The sequence below is a fragment of the Diabrotica virgifera genome, chromosome 4, assembly GCF_917563875.1.
Source record: "Diabrotica virgifera virgifera chromosome 4, PGI_DIABVI_V3a".
NCBI lineage: Eukaryota > Metazoa > Arthropoda > Insecta > Coleoptera > Chrysomelidae > Diabrotica > Diabrotica virgifera.
This window is the reverse complement of record NC_065446.1, coordinates 193,879,640-193,904,627: the sequence shown is the minus strand read 5'-3', so window position 1 is coordinate 193,904,627 and position 24,988 is coordinate 193,879,640. Positions and strand designations below refer to the sequence as shown.

Here is a 24,988-nt window from a genome sequence, read left to right as displayed (position 1 = left end):
TTTTTGAAGAGAAGAACTGAATAAAGATGGGTAAAATAAATGATAAGAGATTTAAGACAAAAGAAGAGGGGCTTAGCTCAGAAGGAAAAAAAAAATCAAAAGGGCAGAGAGACACTAAATCTCAAGTATGAGTATTCGGGCTAGCTTCCATACACCGAATATTGGCTTTAGAGATATAAGAAGAAAATTTGGTAATGAAATGATAGTAACTAGGAAGAAAATGAGACTATTAATACAAAAATGGAAGGAAAATAGATAAGAATGCTAGAGATAAAATAATATCGAGTTACAACAAAGAAAGAAGAAGAAAAAGGGCGCCAACTCGAACGAACAACTCGGCTCTCAGAACCAAGAAGTTGGACAGGTTCGAGATTTTGAAGTAACGAACAACAGGAACTCTATGACACTGGTTACAACCACCTGAAATACAAAATACTAAATACTGATCTTGTCTTGCTATGTTATATACTGGTAATACAGACTGAAATAAAACACCAACCTTAATACATACAAATATATTAATAATAAATATTAAATGTTAACACTTTACATATAACGCAACGTAATAACAGTGATAGTGGATGGGGAAAAGATAAAATAGGACCGCAAAGGCCACTCAACAAGCAATTATCCACTATCACTGGCCAAGCAAAAGTATTAAAATCAAAATCCAAATCAAAAGTCCGTTGGAATAGCAAAAAGGTCTATATAAATGAGTTGGTCAGTGACTCTTTATATATTATACAAAAAAAACCTACTAGACGTATTCCCTATTTTAAACTCCACGACAAAATTTTACAACCCGATTCCCTATTAAATTTTAAGATACAATTATTTATGATTATTAAACAAGACATGATTTTATTTATTTTAACTAACTCCTACTTATGCTGAATCAAAAAGAAAAAAAAAAACAACGACCTAAAACCCTATCTATCACGCAAATATATGTACTCTTCCTAATCGTATGCATACGAAAAGTTTACAATGTAGCAAATATATCTTACCCAAAAGTACATACAGAAAAAGTAAATAAACTTAGCTTTTACACAACAGCCGGTTAAAAGTAGGGTTGCAAGTCCATAGAGATGAATTCTTTTGGCACGCTAACGCTGGTTGGCTGCTGTGGTGAGTAAGTCCTACTGCAAGGTCCTAGGTGAAGATGCTGGTTGTAGTAAAATCAGGTATGGTGTATTATCCAACAAAAACAGCCCACTCTAGGGATAAACCATCACAGAGTGGCTAGCAATCTAACTAGTACATAATTAACGTGATAGAGTCACGTTGTGTGACTAAATAACTAAGTTACGGGATCTAAAATAAAGTTTATTTAATTAGTTATGATGTATTTCAAGAACAGTAGCAGTACATATTGAACAGGCCCAAACAAAAACATCAAATATTAGGTAGGTTAGGTATTCATATGTCATGTCAAAATTTCTGAAGTTTACTTCAATTCAGACATGACAGGGACGTGCGCATTAGATGGGCGTGACAGAAGGCTGTATAGATACTCGTTAAAACTTTTTATAAATCACAGATAAAAAACCTTAAGTAAAAAGCCTAACGATCAGGTATAAAAGATATTAAAATTTAGGTTTGGACTAAAAAAAACTATGGCCTTGATTGAATGTTTCTTTGCAAATGAGAATGAATATCATTATTATACTATGAATTATATATAAACTTATGTGGTAAATTAATCTACCGAAAGATCAAACTACAATGATGCATTGGATTTCACAAGGAAGGAATGAGAGATAAATGTATTATGTACTTACTGAAACAAGGCAGGCACGCCGGAATATCCACTTCTGTTATGTGAAGGAGTCCAAAGAGATGTTTAACTTTGGTTATCTAGTTTTGTAGATGGGATTAGCTGACGCTTGATTTCCTTCTAATTATTTGATTTCCATCGAAAATTTGTTTCAATCCCGTCACTTAAAAGTGGGAATAACCTTACTAGCGGCGCGCCATCCGCCGTTCGAGCCGTTTCCTGACCAACTGCTGTTCAATATTATCGGAAATCGATTCGTATCGATCCGATAGAAACATGCGCGGTGCTTTCCTCTTGCTTCGCTGCGAAAATAGGCACCTAGGCGATTAAATAGGCGTCTCCAAAGAATTTTCTAGAGGGGTATTTTTAATGAAATATAATTGAATGAATCGAAAATCGTAATTAATTTTAAATGGTCCGTAGCATAACTGCTACATTCTCCCTTATCTCCAGCAAAAAAAAAGGAAAACTCCACAAGTTTCCCTTTTTTTTATTTTCCAGATCTAACTGACGCTAGGGCGAACCTGAGGGTGGACACGGTAAAGGAGTAACGTTGTGGGATAAAAACATAATGATGGTAGGCTCAACAGTCATACTATTTGCTGAGGGGACGGAACAAAAATCAGGAACGAAGTCATACATAGTATAGAGGCCACGCGAGATATATTTAATCATATTTGCAGAAAGTATAGAACATAGAAGGGATGTGTAACTGACCGACATGAGTTATTCAACAAGATAATTTACTTTAATTTAGTAAAACCAAAGATAGAGAAAAACAAATAATTACACGTTAATCACTTACATTCTAAATATAATTATACAACCTTATAGAGTAAGTCAACTCTTAACACTACTTACCATCTGCATTCTCAAGTGTTAGTAACCCATCATTAAATCTAAATTACAGGTGTGTATTAACAACACCTAACACAGTATAACCAAGAACCATACACAACAATCAACATATCAAATTTACCCAACATTGATACTAGAGCGAACAAATTCTACTAATCACCCGAGAATTCAATGAGGGACTAATTTATCAAGACTAGTTGAAACTACATTACTACAAAGCTAAACATAAATAATGATATGGTTCTGGATATCACCAACAACTAAAAATCAAGGTAAAAGATAATCCTTAACATCTACTCTCTTGAGCAGTGATAGGAAGACACAATCTAGGTAAAGATACTAGCAAGCCCACTATACTCATGGTATAGGGTATGCTAAAAGGTAAAGATAATTGCAAGCCCACATCTACTCGTGGTAGAGGGTATGCACAAAAGGTAAGATATAATTAGGGTCCTAACTGTAATACCTAAACTGCACTATTGACGTGATCCAATTCTATATTCACGACAAGAACAGTGAAGGACAGATTCTAAGGACTCTACAATAATCACGATAAAGATAAGATATACATTCAATCAAGATAAGATAAGAGATACACTCATCAAGGTAAAGGTACGAGATAAACTCAAGGTAAACTCACTTCAGGTAAAGGTAAAGATAAACTCACCTCAGGTAAAGGTAAAGTCACTTCAGGTAAAGATAAAGATAAACTCACTTCAGGTAAAGGTAAAGATAAACTCACCTCAGGTAAAGGTAAAGTCACTTCAGGTAAAGATAAAAATAAACTCACTTCAGGTCAAGGTAAAGATAAACTCACCTCAGGTAAAGGTAAAGATAAGCTCACTTCAGGTAAAGGTAAACTCACTTCAGGTAAAGGTAAAGTCACTTCAGGTAAAGATAAAGATAAACTCACTTCAGGTAAAGGTAAAGATAAGCTCACCTCAGGTAAAGGTGAAGATAAGCTCACTTCAGGTAAAGGTAAACTCACTTCAGGTAAAGGTAAAGTCACTTCAGGTAAAGATAAAGATAAACTCACTTCAGGTAAAGGTATGTTAAAACTCAAATCATTTAAAAGATAACAGCATAGGAGATGACAACCAAGTTAAACAGACTTACTTACTGCTGAATATCAGAACGATCCAATTCTATATGACACATTCTAATTTCAACCTAAGAGACACTCTGGGAACAACTTATAGATATTAATATATTTCTGAGCCAAGTGAAGTGCACAAGTCCGGGGTGATCAGTCCTGAACCCACGCTAGATCCTGACACAGTAAAGCGACTGTAACAATTTATGGGCATGGTCCGTACGCAACCATACAAAACCATAAATCAAAGATAATATTTTGAAATGTGTTCCTAGTTATCCCTATAAATACTTATTTAACCCAGAATTCAAGATGGGGAAAATTCCCATTATCCATCCTGTACTCCTATGGTATGTAGTTTGGACTTTCAAGAGACAACTAACAGCAAAATGAACAAGTCCAAAACTAAGATATTAGTCAACATTAAGATAAGATAATATAAGATAAAATAAGATAAAAGGCATAACAACAGATGTTAACCAGGTAAACAAAATAAACATATGTTCTACCTTAAACGATGCCATTATAAACAACTGGGAAATAAACACGAGAATGAGATAAAATGTAAGTAGGTAAAGTTTAACTTACTCTCTGTCCTCAAGTTAATGTTGTGAGTGGATACCTATACCAGTAATGTTTATTTGTTTGGTCCAGTCGTGAAATCTGATGAAATGTACTGCTACAACTTCCGATAAACCTAAAATTGAAAATGACTTTTAATTCAAGGTAGTGATTCACTTTTAATACTATTCCGGACTTGTAAAAATCGGTGAAATCGTTAAATTGAAGATATTAAATTTTCAATTTATTTATTATTAATTCAAAATAATTATTTGACCAATCAAAACAAAGCAATCTATTCAGTCAACACAGTATACCATAGCAAAACAAGTTTATTCAAGATATAGATACAAGATACTGTCCAAAAAAAATTTAAGTATAAACTAAACGTTAAAATGAAAATCTAAAAACACAGTCACTGAAACCACCAAGATAAAACCAAAAGTTAAAGGAGAGATTTTCAAAGCCAAAAATGTAAAAGAAGCCACACGTTGGGTCTAGCCAATTGAAACCTCTATACTCTGGGTATAGAGATTTTTGAAGAGAAGAACTGAATAAAGTTGGGTAAAATAAATGATAAGAGATTTAAGACAAAAGAAGAGGGGCTTAGCTCAGAAGGAAAAAAAATCAAAAGGGCAGAGAGACACTAAATCTCAAGTATGAGTATTCGGGCTAGCTTCCATACACCGAATATTGGCTTTAGAGATATAAGAAGAAAATTTGGTAATGAAATGATAGTAACTAGGAAGAAAATGAGACTATTAATACAAAAATGGAAGGAAAATAGATAAGAATGCTAGAGATAAAATAATATCGAGTTACAACAAAGAAAGAAGAAGAAAAAGGGCGCCAACTCGAACGAACAACTCGGCTCTCAGAACCAAGAAGTTGGACAGGTTCGAGATTTTGAAGTAACGAACAACAGGAACTCTATGACACTGGTTACAACCACCTGAAATACAAAATACTAAATACTGATCTTGTCTTGCTATGTTATATACTGGTAATACAGACTGAAATAAAACACCAACCTTAATACATACAAATATATTAATAATAAATATTAAATGTTTTTACATATAACGCAACGTAATAACAGTGATAGTGGATGGGGAAAAGATAAAATAGGACCGCAAAGGCCACTCAACAAGCAATTATCCACTATCACTGGCCAAGCAAAAGTATTAAAATCAAAATCCAAATCAAAAGTCCGTTGGAATAGCAAAAAGGTCTATATAAATGAGTTGGTCAGTGACTCTTTATATATTATACAAAAAAAACCTACTAGACGTATTCCCTATTTTAAACTCCACGACAAAATTTTACAACCCGATTCCCTATTAAATTTTAAGATACAATTATTTATGATTATTAAACAAGACATGATTTTATTTATTTTAACTAACTCCTACTTATGCTGAATCAAAAAGAAAAAAAAAAACAACGACCTAAAACCCTATCTATCACGCAAATATATGTACTCTTCCTAATCGTATGCATACGAAAAGTTTACAATGTAGCAAATATATCTTACCCAAAAGTAAATACAGAAAAAGTAAATAAACTTAGCTTTTACACAACAGCCGGTTAAAAGTAGGGTTGCAAGTCCATAGAGATGAATTCTTTTGGCACGCTAACGCTGGTTGGCTGCTGTGGTGAGTAAGTCCTACTGCAAGGTCCTAGGTGAAGATGCTGGTTGTAGTAAAATCAGGTATGGTGTATTATCCAACAAAAACAGCCCACTCTAGGGATAAACCATCACAGAGTGGCTAGCAATCTAACTAGTACATAATTAACGTGATAGAGTCACGTTGTGTGACTAAATAACTAAGTTACGGGATCTAAAATAAAGTTTATTTAATTAGTTATGATGTATTTCAAGAACAGTAGCAGTACATATTGAACAGGCCCAAACAAAAACATCAAATATTAGGTAGGTTAGGTATTCATATGTCATGTCAAAATTTCTGAAGTTTACTTCAATTCAGACATGACAGGGACGTGCGCATTAGATGGGCGTGACAGAAGGCTGTATAGATACTCGTTAAAACTTTTTATAAATCACAGATAAAAAACCTTAAGTAAAAAGCCTAACGATCAGGTATAAAAGATATTAAAATTTAGGTTTGGACTAAAAAAAAACTATGGCCTTGATTGAATGTTCCTTTGCAAATGAGAATGAATATCATTATTATACTATGAATTATATATAAACTTATGTGGTAAATTAATCTACCGAAAGATCTAACTACAATGATGCATTGGATTTCACAAGGAAGGAATGAGAGATAAATGTATTATGTACTTACTGAAACAAGGCAGGCACGCCGGAATATCCACTTCTGTTATGTGAAGAAGTCCAAAGAGATGTTTAACTTTGGTTATCTAGTTTTGTAGATGGGATTAGCTGACGCTTGATTTCCTTCTAATTATTTGATTTCCATCGAAAATTTGTTTCAATCCCGTCACTTAAAAGTGGGAATAACCTTACTAGCGGCGCGCCATCCGCCGTTCGAGCCGTTTCCTGACCAACTGCTGTTCAATATTATCGGAAATCGATTCGTATCGATCCGATAGAAACATGCGCGGTGCTTTCCTCTTGCTTCGCTGCGAAAATAGGCACCTAGGCGATTAAATAGGCGTCTCCAAAGAATTTTCTAGAGGGGTATTTTTAATGAAATATAATTGAATGAATCGAAAATCGTAATTAATTTTAAATGGTCCGTAGCATAACTGCTACAAACGTCAGAGCAAAAAGAAGGCGAACAAGGTAAAGGGAAAGGGAAAGTAAATCAAAAGTTCTATGCCGCTGCAAATATGTACAAAAGTACTCGAAAGTAATAATCCTCCAAGTCAATTTGCTGAATTCAAATCGTTTATAAAAAAGTCATTCACTGTATAAAAAGCTCTCTCTAGCAAATAAGCTTTCAAGGCCTTGCGAAAAGCGGGAAATGCTGTAATAGATTTGATGTTAGATGGCAGGTGATTGTGCATTTTTCTCGAATTGTATAGTATAGAAAACTTAAACAGCTCAGACCGTGGGGTTGGCAGATAAAGATTATGCTCCAAGTTTCTAAGGGGATAGTTGTGAGTGGGTCTCTCTGGACCTTCTGATTCATGTTTGCGGATTAAACAAACGGATTCAAAAACAAACAAAGAGGGAAGAGTTAATATTTTAAATTTTTTAAAAAATTCTTGGCAATGAACTCTGCTATTGAGTCTCAGGGAGTAACGAAGAGCTCTCTTTTGTAGTTTAAAAATACGCTCAAATTGAGTCGCACAACACGTATCCCAGAATGGAAGGGCGTACCGAAGATGAAACTCAAAAAGGGCATAATAAACGGTCCTAGATATTGACAAATTCATTTCCGTAGCAACTGATCTTAGCGCAAAACAAGCAGAACTTAATTTTTTGTGTAAGGCATCAATGTGCAAGTTCCATTTTAGAGACTTCCACAATAAGCCCTAAGAACTTCACCGATTCAACTACCTCTAGACTGTTGTTATTAAGTACTAAAGGTTGCATCATACTGTTGTAAGGTAGGACTTTGGTTTTAGAAACGTTAAATAACAGGAGATTCGAATCGCACCACGATTTAGTGGTGACTATGTCTGTAGCTATGGTATTGCGAAGATCCATAATATCCGTGTTACTCCAAGTAATACTAGTATCATCTGCAAAGAGACATATTTTACCTTTAATGTTCAGACTAGAGATATCATTTATGTATATCAGAAACAATATAGGGCCTAGAACTGAACCCTGAGGTAGCCCACATTCTAATGGCATGCAAGAAGACGTCTTCGTGTCAACCCTTACAAACTGACTTCTTTTATTAATATATGATTTAAGCCATTTAAGAGCCTTTCCCCTAAATACATAGTGCTGTAATTTGTCAGTCAAAATGTTATGGTTTACACCATCGAATGTTTTAGAGAAATCACAGAAAATTGTTGCTGTAGAGTGATGGCTATTTAGACTGGAGTAAACATGATCGAAAAGGAAGAACATAGCATCATTCGTGCATTTGTCACTCATTAATCCAAATAGATGTGGTGTAAGCAATTTGTATTTCAACAGAAAAGACAAGATTCTTTTTTTTTACCAGACTTTCAATTATCTTCGACAACGTGGGCAGGAGTGCAATAGGGCGATAATTCGAAGCAAGATCTTTATCGCCTCCTTTGTGTATAGGAATAATTATCGCTGTCTTAAGGCAGCTTGGAAAAACTCCAGTTTCGAATGACCTGTTTATTAAGGTAGTAAGATGGTTTAAAGTGCAATCAGGTGGAGCAGAAAACATTTTAAGAGTGAGGCCATCAGTCCCAGATGACGATTTATTTTTAATGTCATTTATTGTACAGCGTAGTTCACCTAATACTATGGGTGTAAAAAAAACTATTTACATTCTTATGCGAAAGATATGAAATCGGATCCTTAGACGGAGGTATAGATTTGTTAAATTTTTTGCCACATTTACAAAGTGATTGTTCAGGGTCTCAGGAGAAGTCGGGATTGTGGTGGGAGAAGAAGTCTTATCTCTCAGTTCATTTACGATAGACCACGTTTCCTTAGCAACATTACCTGATTTAGCCAGCCTCGCATTATAATAAATTTCCTTGGCGGCCTTTATGGCTTTATGGTAAATTTTCCTGTAAAGCCTAACGTAATCATGGAAGGATATGTTGTCCGAGAATTATTTTAGGTACGAAAATGAGCTCATGTTCTTTGCAGATATGCGTAGAGGTCTAGTTGACCAGGGTTTACGATGTTTAGTTTTGATGGGCCTAAGAGGAAATGATTCGTATGCCAGACCAGACAATAGCTTAATGAATCTAGAAAACTCGATGTCGACATCAACAGAGCGGAAGACCCAGTACATTTTTTGACATAGGTGTTTAAATGTTAGAAAATTTTGTTCTCCAAATACACGGAACAATTTTCGTTGCGTGTTTTCACTATTATTTTTTGATTTTACCCAAAATGTAGTCAATACTGCTTCATGATCAGAGAAACCTGAGTTGAAAACAGTACAGTCAGTAGAATTTGGAGCCAAAAACGATACGACATAGTCAATGATACTAGAGCTAGTTTTAGATATTCTGGTTGGAGAATTTACATGCATACCTATACCAAAGGACGCTTCTCTTTCTTTTACAACGTGAAATATCTGTTCAACACTGAGTTTAGTCCAATCTCTGATATTCCTCAGCCAAGATTCCTTCTTCCTTCCCAATCCTTTTTCCCCTCTACTCTTCCTTGCATGATGACGTGTAGCAGAGAGTATTTATCGTTACGAAGTGTGTGGCCCAAATACGATGTTTTTCTTATTTAATTGTGTTAAAAAGCTTTCTGCCATGTCCAATTCTTCTTAACTTCATGCCTCCAATTTTTTTACGGATTGTGCCTTTAGAGTCCAAGCTTCTACACCATATAGTAGTTGCGACCAAACATAACATTCGACGAACCTCAATCTAATGTCCATACTCAATTTCTTATTTGTAAACATTGACTTGAATTTTATAAATCTTTTTCGAGGTATTTTTATTCTGGCCTTTATCTCCTCATCTTGATCTAATTGTGAGTTTATAATTGCTCCTAGTTATTTATACTTCTCGATCCTTTGTATCGGTTTACCCTCCAATGTCAGATGTATATTGATGGGTTTTTTGAGACCAAAAATATGCACTATGTTTGTGTCGTATATCATTGTAAAGATACACCGAATAACGTTTATTTCTTTTTTTGTTTTTGTTTTTGGAGAGTAATTAGTAAAGGAGTTGTCACAACAGTAACGACCTTGTCATCATCAATTTGCATTGTTGACTATATAAATTTTAGTTTTGATTCTTTGATTAGTATATTATAACATGAAACGTTTTCGTTTTTTACAATTTATTTGTTTCATGTTTCACGTTTCATATTTTTTTGATGTGCTGCCTGCCTGAGGAGGCGTGATAAGATATGTTATTGTATGATCCGTACGATCGGTCACAAGGACGATGTCATCTGTGAATCTCAAATGACTGAGCTTCTCTTCATTTATACCGATATCCTAATCGTTTAGATCTCCCTTCTTCCTTAGGTCAAGTATGTTCTAAATATATTTTATGTTTTGCAGGTGGGATATTATAATTGCAAAGTTCAAAATTGTTTTAAAAATATATTATAAAAATAAGTTACGCACAAAGAAAAAATCAAAAACATTGAAACAAAATTTTTTTAATGGCAAACATTTGTAATTATGTATAAGCATTTTTATAGTACATAAATTAAATTATACGTAAATGACAATTATTATTATAACCACAGAAATGCCTCCGTTTATTACAATTCGCTTTAGGACACAAAATTATTGAATATTATAATTAAAACTTTGTCTAATTTGTACATATTTTTACAAATTTTTAATCAGTAATGTAGGTATACAGGGTGTTTCATTGGGAAACGGAAATACTTTAATTGTGAATAGAGGTCAACGAGGTGGTTCTAGGTATACTACAGTTTTTGCCCTACCGACTTTTATTACCGAGTTACAGGGTGTTTGATCGATTTTGCCAATTTCTTTCCTAAGCCATAACTTTAGAACCACACTGTATATTTTTTTTGTTATTTGGTACACACGTGTCTCATCCAAAACCCAAACGACCGACATACTAGTCACAAGAAAAATGGAGGTCCGGATTAACAAAAAATTATAAAGTAATTGTGACCTTAAAATAACACCCTGTATATTGAAATTCTGAAAATCTGTTTGCATATTTGAAAAGAGCAGAAAAAACTAAGTCCAATCGTTTGGTTCAGTTTTTAGGCCAGACAATTTTTTGACTTTATTTTGAAGTTATATTGAATTTTTTAAGAACTCATGACATTAAAAAGCAGATATTATTAACTTTTAATAATAAATTATTAAAGCTATTGAATAAATACTCATTTTAAAATTAATCAATACTTATTTACCGCATTGGAACGATCCAAATATTAATCACAAGAGAAATCCAGGTCCGGATTAACAAAAAAACATAAAGTAGGTAATTGTGATCTTGAAACAACACCCTGTATATTGAAATATTTTCAAAATTTGTTTGCACATTTAAAAGACCATGAAAATCTGAGTTTATCGGTTTGCTTTAATTTTTTGTGAAAGAAACTTAATGACTTTAATTTTAAAGTTAAATATATTAATACTTTTAAGAACACTGAAATTAAAAAGCAGATTTTTAAAGCACTTTTAACAATAAATTATGAAAGTTATTAAATAAATAGTCATTTTCAAAATAATATCAATACTTATTTACGATATTCGAACGACCCACTTACAAATCACAACAAAAATCCAGGTCCGAATTAACAAAACAATATAAAGTAATTGTAACCTTGAAACAACACCCTGTATATTGAAATTTCCAAAATTCGTTTGCACATAGGTATGAAACAGCAGCACAAAAAACTAAGTTTAATCGTTCGCTTCAATTTTTTGGCCAGACAATTTAATGAATTTAATTTTGAAATTATGTCGAAATTTTTATTAACTCTGTGAACTCATAATAAAAATTTCGATATAATTTCAAAAGTAATGGCATTAAATTGCCTGCACAAAAAATTAGAGCGGGACATTAAACTTATGGAATGGAAATTCTTATATTGGATAAATGGAATTTTTATTTTATTTTTAGTTTTTCGTGCTCTCTTCAGGTGTGCAAACAAATTTTAAAAATTTCAATATACACGCTGTTTTTTAAAGTCAAAATTACTTTGTAATTTGTTGTTAATACGGACCTGGATTTTTCTTGTGTTTAGTAAGTGAGTCGTTTTAACGCAGTGAATAATAACTGATTATTTTTAAAATCAGTATTTATTCATTAACTTGAATTATTTATTATTAAAAGTGCTTTAAAATCCTGCTTATTAATTTGAGGGTTCTTAAAAATTTGAATATATTTAATTTCAAAATTTAAGTTAATAAATGTCTGCACAAAAAATCAAAGTGAACCGATAAACCCAGATTTCTGTGGTCTTTTCAAATGTGCAAACAAATTTTGAAAACGTCCATATACAGGGTGTTGGTTCAAGGTCACAATTACTTTATATCTTTTTTTAATCCGGACCTGGATTTTTCTTGTTATTAATAATTGGGTCTTTCCAATGTGGTAAATAAGTTCATTGATAAATAAATTAATTCTAAAATAAGTATTTATTCAATAACTTTAATAATTTATAATTATAAGTTAATAACACCTGCTTTTTAATGTTGATTTCTTAAAAAATTCAATATAACTTCAAAATTAAAGTCAAAAAGATATCTGGCCGAAAAATCGAAGCAAACCATTAGACTTAGTTTTTTGTGCTCTTTTCAAATATGCAAAGAGATTTTCAAAATTTCAATATACAGGGTGTGGTTTTAAGGTCACAATTACTTTAAAATTTTTTGTTTATCCGGACCTGGATTTTTCTTGTGATTAGTATGTCGCTCGTTTGGGTTTTGAATGAGACATATGTTTACCGAATATTAAACAAATATACGGGGTGGTTCTAAAGTTATGGCTTCGGAAAAAATGAGCAAAATCGATAAAACACCCTGTAACTCGGATATAAAAATCGGTAGGGCAAAAAATATAGTATATCTAGAACCGACTCGGTGACCTTTATTCACCATTAAAGTATTTCCGTTTCCCAATGAAACACCCTGTATAAATTTGTAGATCGAAAATATGCACTGTTTCGGAATAAATCAAACAAGCTTATATTTTTCTAAAATATTTTTGATAGTATAACCAATAAGGTCTATATTCTTTGGTATAACCTTTTTATCTAAATGTTAAAGTAAAAGTTTTACTCACGGTTTTAGCCGCTATTTTATTTGTTAATTGTTTAAACACTAAAAGCTGTCTTGTATATTAGTTATTTATGATATAAGTGTTAAAAGTACACGTTTAAGGCACGCATGTGAAAGTTTGCAGAATGAGCGATAGCGAGTTCTGCAATTCATATGAGTGCCTTAAAAATGTATTTTTAACACGCATATCATACAATATTTTTTTCTACAAACGTTTTTACAGGACAATATCTAAAAAAACTTTTACTTGAACGTGACTGACATTCCATTTTTATATTTTTTTTGACATTACATCAAAATTGTCTATACGGTCAATACGAACTGCAGTGCCTTATAGGCTATTGATAATGTTCAAAATAAGAGAGTTAAAAGTCAAACAAATATGTCTACAGAAAAATTATCTCAGATTAAATTTACTATCGAAACGTCACCTCTTAGTGTCAAAAATATTTTATTTTACAAAAATATATTCAAAACAAAAGCAAGGAAAAAACACGAGAGGCAGCAATTTTATTCTTTGCCCCATAACTTTTTCCCACAGGGATATAGGTATAGGCATTGTTTTACTGAAAAATAACTTCTACTCTTCTTTAGAATAAGGTTTGGTAAAAGTCTCTGGGATTTAAAGTTTCTGAAATAGGATTTTTCAAAAATTCGCCGCTCACATCATCGTTGGGACATTTCCCCCATTATTAATTTCGGAAACATTGTTCTGTAACTTTTTTCTACGCATTTCTAGGTATATGCAATGGTACATTTAGTAGAAAGAGAAGTCAATTACCTTTAAAATGGTAGATTGTATAAGGTTACACGACTCTTCATAAGCAAGCTGTGCTTTTTCAAGCTTTTATACTTTTAAAAATTTTTGATATTTTTAATGATTATTTTTTAAATTTCTCATTGTGGATATTTTCCTTGTAGATTCAGGTATGTACATTGTAAAGCTTGTTTTCTTTACTTTAAAATGGTGTATTGCAAAAAATTCTAGGACTATTTTAAACAAGATCTTCGTAGGATATCCAAGGGTATCCGTAATTAGAGAAAAATTTTAAATTTTTTTTATTTTTCAATTAGAAGAATATAATTGCACATTATAACATAATTTTTAATTCCAAATAACTTTTCTTAATAACACTTTTCGATATTGTGAAATATAAAGGTACTTTACTCTTGAGCGAAATTCATATTTTTTAATATACCTCGTATTCTATTAAAACAATTTTATATCTGATGATTGCATCTTAGGTTTTAGAGTATTCAGAGCATTTTATAAACAATATTTTTTTATAAATTTAATAATAAAAAAGTTTTCCATGTGGTTTCAACTTAGTAGGCCTCTTGCATGTGTATATGTCACATTTTGAAAAAGCATACCTTGTTTAAAAATAGCCCTAGAACTTTTTACGATACACCATTTTAAAGTAAAGAAAATAAGCTTTCTTTTTATTGTACAATGTATATACCTAAATATACCATAATAAACGTTATAATAAGAAATTTAGAAATAATCGTAAAATATATCAAAAATCATTAAAAGTATAAAATTTTGAACAACCATAACTTGTTTAAAAATATCCATACAGCCTTCTATAGGAGATCATTTTAAGGGCAATTAACTTTTCTTCCTATTAAATGTAACAATGTATATACATAAAGCTACGTAGAAAAAAGTTACAGAACAATGTTTGAGAAGTAACAAGCAAAATGGGCCAAAATCGCTGTGAGTGGCGAAATGTGAAAAATCATATTTTGGAAAATGTAAATCATAGAGACTTTTGCTAAACGCCATTTTAAAGAGAAAGGATAGAAAATTTTTTTCCATGAAGCAATGCCTATACCCACATCCCCGTGGAAAAAAGTTATGGGGCAAAAAACAAAATTGCTATCATTTGTGTTTTTTATTGCTTTTCTTTTGAATATATTTTTGTAAAAAAAAATATTTTTGACTTTAAAAGGTGATGTCTCGATAGTAAATTTAACCTGGAACAATTTTCCTGTAGACATGTTTGTACCAAAAGTGTATAGAACTCACCCTAATTCGCCCTGTGCCTAGTGACTAATTCACACCTTTCTCAAAAACGCACCCCTTTAAATGGTAGCACTCCACGGGTTTTTATTATTTAGATGTCCATTGACCACATGAAAACATAAAACCGCGTTAACGTTGTAGTTCCTTTCCAAAATACATAATCAATAACCTATTAAACATATTTTAATGCATTAGTGCCTTAAAGTAGTATTTTTAACGCTCGTATGAAGTGCTAAAAATTGCATTTTTAACACGGTTGTAGAAAAATAATTTTAAATAATATCGGTGAATTCATAATTTTAATTTGATCAGATATGTTTTTTACGAAATGAAAGGCAGATATCGAGCACTGAATTTGTTTTTATATTTTAAAATGTTTTTATTTTGTTTTTTATTATAATAAATCCGTATCTGACATTACAACTTTAAAATTAAAAAAATTGGGCTCTTATACAGTATGTCTGCGTAACTTGAAACCGTTTGAGAGATTTTTTATTATCAATTTTACGAAAAAAAATATATGTATATGTATATTCTTCATAAAATACTCTGTATGGTATAAAATCTAAGAGACAACCATCAAATAACAAATTTTATCAATTTTATACCAGGTATGTCAAAAAAGTATGAATGTTGCCCAAGAGAAATTACTATTATATTTCATAATATCGAAAAATTTTATTATAAAAAATTGTTTTAAACTAAAAATTATGTCTTAATATGCAATTACATCAGTCTAATTAAAAAAATGCACTTTTATCAAACTGCGGATGCCCAATATCATTTGATTAAAATAATTAATATAATAACTATTTTATTAATAATTTTACGAAAAAAGTTATTATTTATAAAAAGCTTTGTAAGTTATAAAAACAAAAATTTCTTGATGATGCATCAGATTTTATCAATTTGATACGAGGTATGTCAAAAAATATGAATTTCGCTATGAGTAAAATAACTTTATAGTTCACAATATTTAAATTTAAATGATATAATTGAATATTGAAACATAGTTTTTAATTCTTTTTAACAAATTTTTTAATAACCTTTTCGCGTATTGTGAAATATTTAGGTAATTTACTATCCAGCAAAAATAATTTGACATATTTATCTCGTTTAAAATTAATAAATTCGATAGCTGATTGTTCATCTTACATTATATACCATGCATAAAATTTTATGGAGAAAGCCTTTTTGTCGTAAAATTGGTCGGTAATAAAAAATTTTCCAAAAATGAATAACCATTTTCAATTTCGTTGCAAAACGAAAATACAGCCGAACCATATTCCAGTCCAATCAGAGAGTGCTGCAAGCACCTCTACCGGTTTCGAAACTTATTAGTCTCTCATCAGGAGGCACATATGCTGCTCTCCCTGATCCAACCAAAACAAACCCCAGCGTGCAGTCCCGAATTGCAACGAACGAAATGGCATAGATGCCCTAGCGGCAACTGCTAGCAAAAGACTAAGTTTTCACTCTAATGGCACATAACATATCCCACCAGAATGAAAACAATGGGAACCTTCTCTGGTTACACCTCCGAGGCTTCTACAATTTGCAAGCCATACGGATGCTGAGACTAAGGAAGATGAGGGAATTCTACAATTTACAATTCACGTCACATCTGCTCAGCGCGGTAAAGTTCCAACGAGACTGGTTCCCTTCATACTCCACACAGAGTAAATGTAAATCAAAAATGAATAACCATTTTCAATTTCGTTGCAAAACGAAAATACAGCCGAACCATATTCCAGTCCAATCAGAGAGTGCTGCAAGCACCTCTACCGGTTTCGAAACTTATTAGTCTCTCATCAGGAGGCACATATGCTGCTCTCCCTGATCCAACCAAAACAAACCCCAGCGTGCAGTCCCGAATTGCAACGAACGAAATGGCATAGATGCCCTAGCGGCAACTGCTAGCAAAAGACTAAGTTTTCACTCTAATGGCACATAACATATCCCACCAGAATGAAAACAATGGGAACCTTCTCTGGTTACACCTCCGAGGCTTCTACAATTTGCAAGCCATACGGATGCTGAGACTAAGGAAGATGAGGGAATTCTACAATTTACAATTCACGTCACATCTGCTCAGCGCGGTAAAGTTCCAACGAGACTGGTTCCCTTCATACTCCACACAGAGTAAATGTAAATCAAAAATGAATAACCATTTTCAATTTCGTTGCAAAACGAAAATACAGCCGAACCATATTCCAGTCCAATCAGAGAGTGCTGCAAGCACCTCTACCGGTTTCGAAACTTATTAGTCTCTCATCAGGAGGCACATATGCTGCTCTCCCTGATCCAACCAAAACAAACCCCAGCGTGCAGTCCCGAATTGCAACGAACGAAATGGCATAGATGCCCTAGCGGCAACTGCTAGCAAAAGACTAAGTTTTCACTCTAATGGCACATAACATATCCCACCAGAATGAAAACAATGGGAACCTTCTCTGGTTACACCTCCGAGGCTTCTACAATTTGCAAGCCATACGGATGCTGAGACTAAGGAAGATGAGGGAATTCTACAATTTACAATTCACGTCACATCTGCTCAGCGCGGTAAAGTTCCAACGAGACTGGTTCCCTTCATACTCCACACAGAGTAAATGTAAATCAAAAATGAATAACCATTTTCAATTTCGTTGCAAAACGAAAATACAGCCGAACCATATTCCAGTCCAATCAGAGAGTGCTGCAAGCACCTCTACCGGTTTCGAAACTTATTAGTCTCTCATCAGGAGGCACATATGCTGCTCTCCCTGATCCAACCAAAACAAACCCCAGCGTGCAGTCCCGAATTGCAACGAACGAAATGGCATAGATGCCCTAGCGGCAACTGCTAGCAAAAGACTAAGTTTTCACTCTAATGGCACATAACATATCCCACCAGAATGAAAACAATGGGAACCTTCTCTGGTTACACCTCCGAGGCTTCTACAATTTGCAAGCCATACGGATGCTGAGACTAAGGAAGATGAGGGAATTCTACAATTTACAATTCACGTCACATCTGCTCAGCGCGGTAAAGTTCCAACGAGACTGGTTCCCTTCATACTCCACACAGAGTAAATGTAAATCAAAAATGAATAACCATTTTCAATTTCGTTGCAAAACGAAAATACAGCCGAACCATATTCCAGTCCAATCAGAGAGTGCTGCAAGCACCTCTACCGGTTTCGAAACTTATTAGTCTCTCATCAGGAGGCACATATGCTGCTCTCCCTGATCCAACCAAAACAAACCCCAGCGTGCAGTCCCGAATTGCGTTGCAATTCGGGACTGCACGCTGGGGTTTGTTTTGGTTGGATCAGGGAGAGCAGCATATGTGCCTCCTGATGAGAGACTAATAAGTTTCGAAACCGGTAGAGGTGCTTGCAGCACTCTCTGATTGGACTGGAATATGGTTCGGCTGTATTTTCGTTTTGCAACGAAATTGAAAATGGTTATTCATTTTTGATTTACATTTACTCTGTGTGGAGTATGAAGGGAACCAGTCTCGTTGGAACTTTACCGCGCTGAGCAGATGTGACGTGAATTGTAAATTGTAGAATTCCCTCATCTTCCTTAGTCTCAGCATCCGTATGGCTTGCAAATTGTAGAAGCCTCGGAGGTGTAACCAGAGAAGGTTCCCATTGTTTTCATTCTGGTGGGATATGTTATGTGCCATTAGAGTGAAAACTTAGTCTTTTGCTAGCAGTTGCCGCTAGGGCATCTATGCCATTTCGTTCGTTGCAATTCGGGACTGCACGCTGGGGTTTGTTTTGGTTGGATCAGGGAGAGCAGCATATGTGCCTCCTGATGAGAGACTAATAAGTTTCGAAACCGGTAGAGGTGCTTGCAGCACTCTCTGATTGGACTGGAATATGGTTCGGCTGTATTTTCGTTTTGCAACGAAATTGAAAATGGTTATTCATTTTTGATTTACATTTACTCTGTGTGGAGTATGAAGGGAACCAGTCTCGTTGGAACTTTACCGCGCTGAGCAGATGTGACGTGAATTGTAAATTGTAGAATTCCCTCATCTTCCTTAGTCTCAGCATCCGTATGGCTTGCAAATTGTAGAAGCCTCGGAGGTGTAACCAGAGAAGGTTCCCATTGTTTTCATTCTGGTGGGATATGTTATGTGCCATTAGAGTGAAAACTTAGTCTTTTGCTAGCAGTTGCCGCTAGGGCATCTATGCCATTTCGTTCGTTGCAATTCGGGACTGCACGCTGGGGTTTGTTTTGGTTGGATCAGGGAGAGCAGCATATGTGCCTCCTGATGAGAGACTAATAAGTTTCGAAACCGGTAGAGGTGCTTGCAGCACTCTCTGATTGGACTGGAATATGGTTCGGCTGTATTTTCGTTTTGCAACGAAATTGAAAATGGTTATTCATTTTTGATTTACATTTACTCTGTGTGGAGTATGAAGGGAACCAGTCTCGTTGGAACTTTACCGCGCTGAGCAGATGTGACGTGAATTGTAAATTGTAGAATTCCCTCATCTTCCTTAGTCTCAGCATCCGTATGGCTTGCAAATTGTAGAAGCCTCGGAGGTGTAACCAGAGAAGGTTCCCATTGTTTTCATTCTGGTGGGATATGTTATGTGCCATTAGAGTGAAAACTTAGTCTTTTGCTAGCAGTTGCCGCTAGGGCATCTATGCCATTTCGTTCGTTGCAATTCGGGACTGCACGCTGGGGTTTGTTTTGGTTGGATCAGGGAGAGCAGCATATGTGCCTCCTGATGAGAGACTAATAAGTTTCGAAACCGGTAGAGGTGCTTGCAGCACTCTCTGATTGGACTGGAATATGGTTCGGCTGTATTTTCGTTTTGCAACGAAATTGAAAATGGTTATTCATTTTTGATTTACATTTACTCTGTGTGGAGTATGAAGGGAACCAGTCTCGTTGGAACTTTACCGCGCTGAGCAGATGTGACGTGAATTGTAAATTGTAGAATTCCCTCATCTTCCTTAGTCTCAGCATCCGTATGGCTTGCAAATTGTAGAAGCCTCGGAGGTGTAACCAGAGAAGGTTCCCATTGTTTTCATTCTGGTGGGATATGTTATGTGCCATTAGAGTGAAAACTTAGTCTTTTGCTAGCAGTTGCCGCTAGGGCATCTATGCCATTTCGTTCGTTGCAATTCGGGACTGCACGCTGGGGTTTGTTTTGGTTGGATCAGGGAGAGCAGCATATGTGCCTCCTGATGAGAGACTAATAAGTTTCGAAACCGGTAGAGGTGCTTGCAGCACTCTCTGATTGGACTGGAATATGGTTCGGCTGTATTTTCGTTTTGCAACGAAATTGAAAATGGTTATTCATTTTTGATTTACATTTACTCTGTGTGGAGTATGAAGGGAACCAGTCTCGTTGGAACTTTACCGCGCTGAGCAGATGTGACGTGAATTGTAAATTGTAGAATTCCCTCATCTTCCTTAGTCTCAGCATCCGTATGGCTTGCAAATTGTAGAAGCCTCGGAGGTGTAACCAGAGAAGGTTCCCATTGTTTTCATTCTGGTGGGATATGTTATGTGCCATTAGAGTGAAAACTTAGTCTTTTGCTAGCAGTTGCCGCTAGGGCATCTATGCCATTTCGTTCGTTGCAATTCGGGACTGCACGCTGGGGTTTGTTTTGGTTGGATCAGGGAGAGCAGCATATGTGCCTCCTGATGAGAGACTAATAAGTTTCGAAACCGGTAGAGGTGCTTGCAGCACTCTCTGATTGGACTGGAATATGGTTCGGCTGTATTTTCGTTTTGCAACGAAATTGAAAATGGTTATTCATTTTTGATTTACATTTACTCTGTGTGGAGTATGAAGGGAACCAGTCTCGTTGGAACTTTACCGCGCTGAGCAGATGTGACGTGAATTGTAAATTGTAGAATTCCCTCATCTTCCTTAGTCTCAGCATCCGTATGGCTTGCAAATTGTAGAAGCCTCGGAGGTGTAACCAGAGAAGGTTCCCATTGTTTTCATTCTGGTGGGATATGTTATGTGCCATTAGAGTGAAAACTTAGTCTTTTGCTAGCAGTTGCCGCTAGGGCATCTATGCCATTTCGTTCGTTGCAATTCGGGACTGCACGCTGGGGTTTGTTTTGGTTGGATCAGGGAGAGCAGCATATGTGCCTCCTGATGAGAGACTAATAAGTTTCGAAACCGGTAGAGGTGCTTGCAGCACTCTCTGATTGGACTGGAATATGGTTCGGCTGTATTTTCGTTTTGCAACGAAATTGAAAATGGTTATTCATTTTTGATTTACATTTACTCTGTGTGGAGTATGAAGGGAACCAGTCTCGTTGGAACTTTACCGCGCTGAGCAGATGTGACGTGAATTGTAAATTGTAGAATTCCCTCATCTTCCTTAGTCTCAGCATCCGTATGGCTTGCAAATTGTAGAAGCCTCGGAGGTGTAACCAGAGAAGGTTCCCATTGTTTTCATTCTGGTGGGATATGTTATGTGCCATTAGAGTGAAAACTTAGTCTTTTGCTAGCAGTTGCCGCTAGGGCATCTATGCCATTTCGTTCGTTGCAATTCGGGACTGCACGCTGGGGTTTGTTTTGGTTGGATCAGGGAGAGCAGCATATGTGCCTCCTGATGAGAGACTAATAAGTTTCGAAACCGGTAGAGGTGCTTGCAGCACTCTCTGATTGGACTGGAATATGGTTCGGCTGTATTTTCGTTTTGCAACGAAATTGAAAATGGTTATTCATTTTTGATTTACATTTACTCTGTGTGGAGTATGAAGGGAACCAGTCTCGTTGGAACTTTACCGCGCTGAGCAGATGTGACGTGAATTGTAAATTGTAGAATTCCCTCATCTTCCTTAGTCTCAGCATCCGTATGGCTTGCAAATTGTAGAAGCCTCGGAGGTGTAACCAGAGAAGGTTCCCATTGTTTTCATTCTGGTGGGATATGTTATGTGCCATTAGAGTGAAAACTTAGTCTTTTGCTAGCAGTTGCCGCTAGGGCATCTATGCCATTTCGTTCGTTGCAATTCGGGACTGCACGCTGGGGTTTGTTTTGGTTGGATCAGGGAGAGCAGCATATGTGCCTCCTGATGAGAGACTAATAAGTTTCGAAACCGGTAGAGGTGCTTGCAGCACTCTCTGATTGGACTGGAATATGGTTCGGCTGTATTTTCGTTTTGCAACGAAATTGAAAATGGTTATTCATTTTTGATTTACATTTACTCTGTGTGGAGTATGAAGGGAACCAGTCTCGTTGGAACTTTACCGCGCTGAGCAGATGTGACGTGAATTGTAAATTGTAGAATTCCCTCATCTTCCTTAGTCTCAGCATCCGTATGGCTTGCAAATTGTAGAAGCCTCGGAGGTGTAACCAGAGAAGGTTCCCATTGTTTTCATTCTGGTGGGATATGTTATGTGCCATTAGAGTGAAAACTTAGTCTTTTGCTAGCAGTTGCCGCTAGGGCATCTATGCCATTTCGTTCGTTGCAATTCGGGACTGCACGCTGGGGTTTGTTTTGGTTGGATCAGGGAGAGCAGCATATGTGCCTCCTGATGAGAGACTAATAAGTTTCGAAACCGGTAGAGGTGCTTGCAGCACTCTCTGATTGGACTGGAATATGGTTCGGCTGTATTTTCGTTTTGCAACGAAATTGAAAATGGTTATTCATTTTTGATTTACATTTACTCTGTGTGGAGTATGAAGGGAACCAGTCTCGTTGGAACTTTACCGCGCTGAGCAGATGTGACGTGAATTGTAAATTGTAGAATTCCCTCATCTTCCTTAGTCTCAGCATCCGTATGGCTTGCAAATTGTAGAAGCCTCGGAGGTGTAACCAGAGAAGGTTCCCATTGTTTTCATTCTGGTGGGATATGTTATGTGCCATTAGAGTGAAAACTTAGTCTTTTGCTAGCAGTTGCCGCTAGGGCATCTATGCCATTTCGTTCGTTGCAATTCGGGACTGCACGCTGGGGTTTGTTTTGGTTGGATCAGGGAGAGCAGCATATGTGCCTCCTGATGAGAGACTAATAAGTTTCGAAACCGGTAGAGGTGCTTGCAGCACTCTCTGATTGGACTGGAATATGGTTCGGCTGTATTTTCGTTTTGCAACGAAATTGAAAATGGTTATTCATTTTTGATTTACATTTACTCTGTGTGGAGTATGAAGGGAACCAGTCTCGTTGGAACTTTACCGCGCTGAGCAGATGTGACGTGAATTGTAAATTGTAGAATTCCCTCATCTTCCTTAGTCTCAGCATCCGTATGGCTTGCAAATTGTAGAAGCCTCGGAGGTGTAACCAGAGAAGGTTCCCATTGTTTTCATTCTGGTGGGATATGTTATGTGCCATTAGAGTGAAAACTTAGTCTTTTGCTAGCAGTTGCCGCTAGGGCATCTATGCCATTTCGTTCGTTGCAATTCGGGACTGCACGCTGGGGTTTGTTTTGGTTGGATCAGGGAGAGCAGCATATGTGCCTCCTGATGAGAGACTAATAAGTTTCGAAACCGGTAGAGGTGCTTGCAGCACTCTCTGATTGGACTGGAATATGGTTCGGCTGTATTTTCGTTTTGCAACGAAATTGAAAATGGTTATTCATTTTTGATTTACATTTACTCTGTGTGGAGTATGAAGGGAACCAGTCTCGTTGGAACTTTACCGCGCTGAGCAGATGTGACGTGAATTGTAAATTGTAGAATTCCCTCATCTTCCTTAGTCTCAGCATCCGTATGGCTTGCAAATTGTAGAAGCCTCGGAGGTGTAACCAGAGAAGGTTCCCATTGTTTTCATTCTGGTGGGATATGTTATGTGCCATTAGAGTGAAAACTTAGTCTTTTGCTAGCAGTTGCCGCTAGGGCATCTATGCCATTTCGTTCGTTGCAATTCGGGACTGCACGCTGGGGTTTGTTTTGGTTGGATCAGGGAGAGCAGCATATGTGCCTCCTGATGAGAGACTAATAAGTTTCGAAACCGGTAGAGGTGCTTGCAGCACTCTCTGATTGGACTGGAATATGGTTCGGCTGTATTTTCGTTTTGCAACGAAATTGAAAATGGTTATTCATTTTTGATTTACATTTACTCTGTGTGGAGTATGAAGGGAACCAGTCTCGTTGGAACTTTACCGCGCTGAGCAGATGTGACGTGAATTGTAAATTGTAGAATTCCCTCATCTTCCTTAGTCTCAGCATCCGTATGGCTTGCAAATTGTAGAAGCCTCGGAGGTGTAACCAGAGAAGGTTCCCATTGTTTTCATTCTGGTGGGATATGTTATGTGCCATTAGAGTGAAAACTTAGTCTTTTGCTAGCAGTTGCCGCTAGGGCATCTATGCCATTTCGTTCGTTGCAATTCGGGACTGCACGCTGGGGTTTGTTTTGGTTGGATCAGGGAGAGCAGCATATGTGCCTCCTGATGAGAGACTAATAAGTTTCGAAACCGGTAGAGGTGCTTGCAGCACTCTCTGATTGGACTGGAATATGGTTCGGCTGTATTTTCGTTTTGCAACGAAATTGAAAATGGTTATTCATTTTTGATTTACATTTACTCTGTGTGGAGTATGAAGGGAACCAGTCTCGTTGGAACTTTACCGCGCTGAGCAGATGTGACGTGAATTGTAAATTGTAGAATTCCCTCATCTTCCTTAGTCTCAGCATCCGTATGGCTTGCAAATTGTAGAAGCCTCGGAGGTGTAACCAGAGAAGGTTCCCATTGTTTTCATTCTGGTGGGATATGTTATGTGCCATTAGAGTGAAAACTTAGTCTTTTGCTAGCAGTTGCCGCTAGGGCATCTATGCCATTTCGTTCGTTGCAATTCGGGACTGCACGCTGGGGTTTGTTTTGGTTGGATCAGGGAGAGCAGCATATGTGCCTCCTGATGAGAGACTAAT

At 36.0% G+C, this 24,988-nt stretch overlaps 1 protein-coding gene and 1 long non-coding RNA gene across 2 annotated transcripts; one reads left to right on the top strand and one right to left on the bottom strand.

Moving 5' to 3' along the window:
• Window positions 1-500: 500 nt before the first annotated feature.
• On the bottom strand, window positions 501-1,827 carry LOC126884053 (uncharacterized). The gene is made up of 2 exons (XR_007697817.1): window positions 1,782-1,827; window positions 501-1,314 (listed from the first exon to the last, which is right to left on the bottom strand). It is a non-coding gene; the product is annotated as an uncharacterized LOC126884053 (long non-coding RNA).
• A 1,040-nt stretch (window positions 1,828-2,867) lies between these two features.
• LOC126883781 (S-antigen protein-like) lies at window positions 2,868-3,714 on the top strand. Its single transcript, XM_050649448.1, has 3 exons — window positions 2,868-2,907; window positions 3,281-3,403; window positions 3,527-3,714. Exons 1-3 carry the CDS (start codon window positions 2,868-2,870, stop codon window positions 3,712-3,714), a joined length of 351 nt encoding a protein of 116 aa, XP_050505405.1.
• Window positions 3,715-24,988: the final 21,274 nt, after the last annotated feature.

Excerpts from the sequence above, each read along its gene's own strand:
- LOC126883781 (XM_050649448.1), top strand. The coding sequence starts at position 2,868 with ATGATATGGTTCTGGATATCACCAACAACTAAAAATCAAG. Across the intron at positions 2,908-3,280 it reads ACCAACAACTAAAAATCAAG|GTAAAGGTAAAGATAAACTC; the intron begins GTAAAAGATAAT and ends AACTCACTTCAG. Across the intron at positions 3,404-3,526 it reads TAAAGGTAAAGTCACTTCAG|GTAAAGATAAAGATAAACTC; the intron begins GTAAAGATAAAA and ends AAGTCACTTCAG.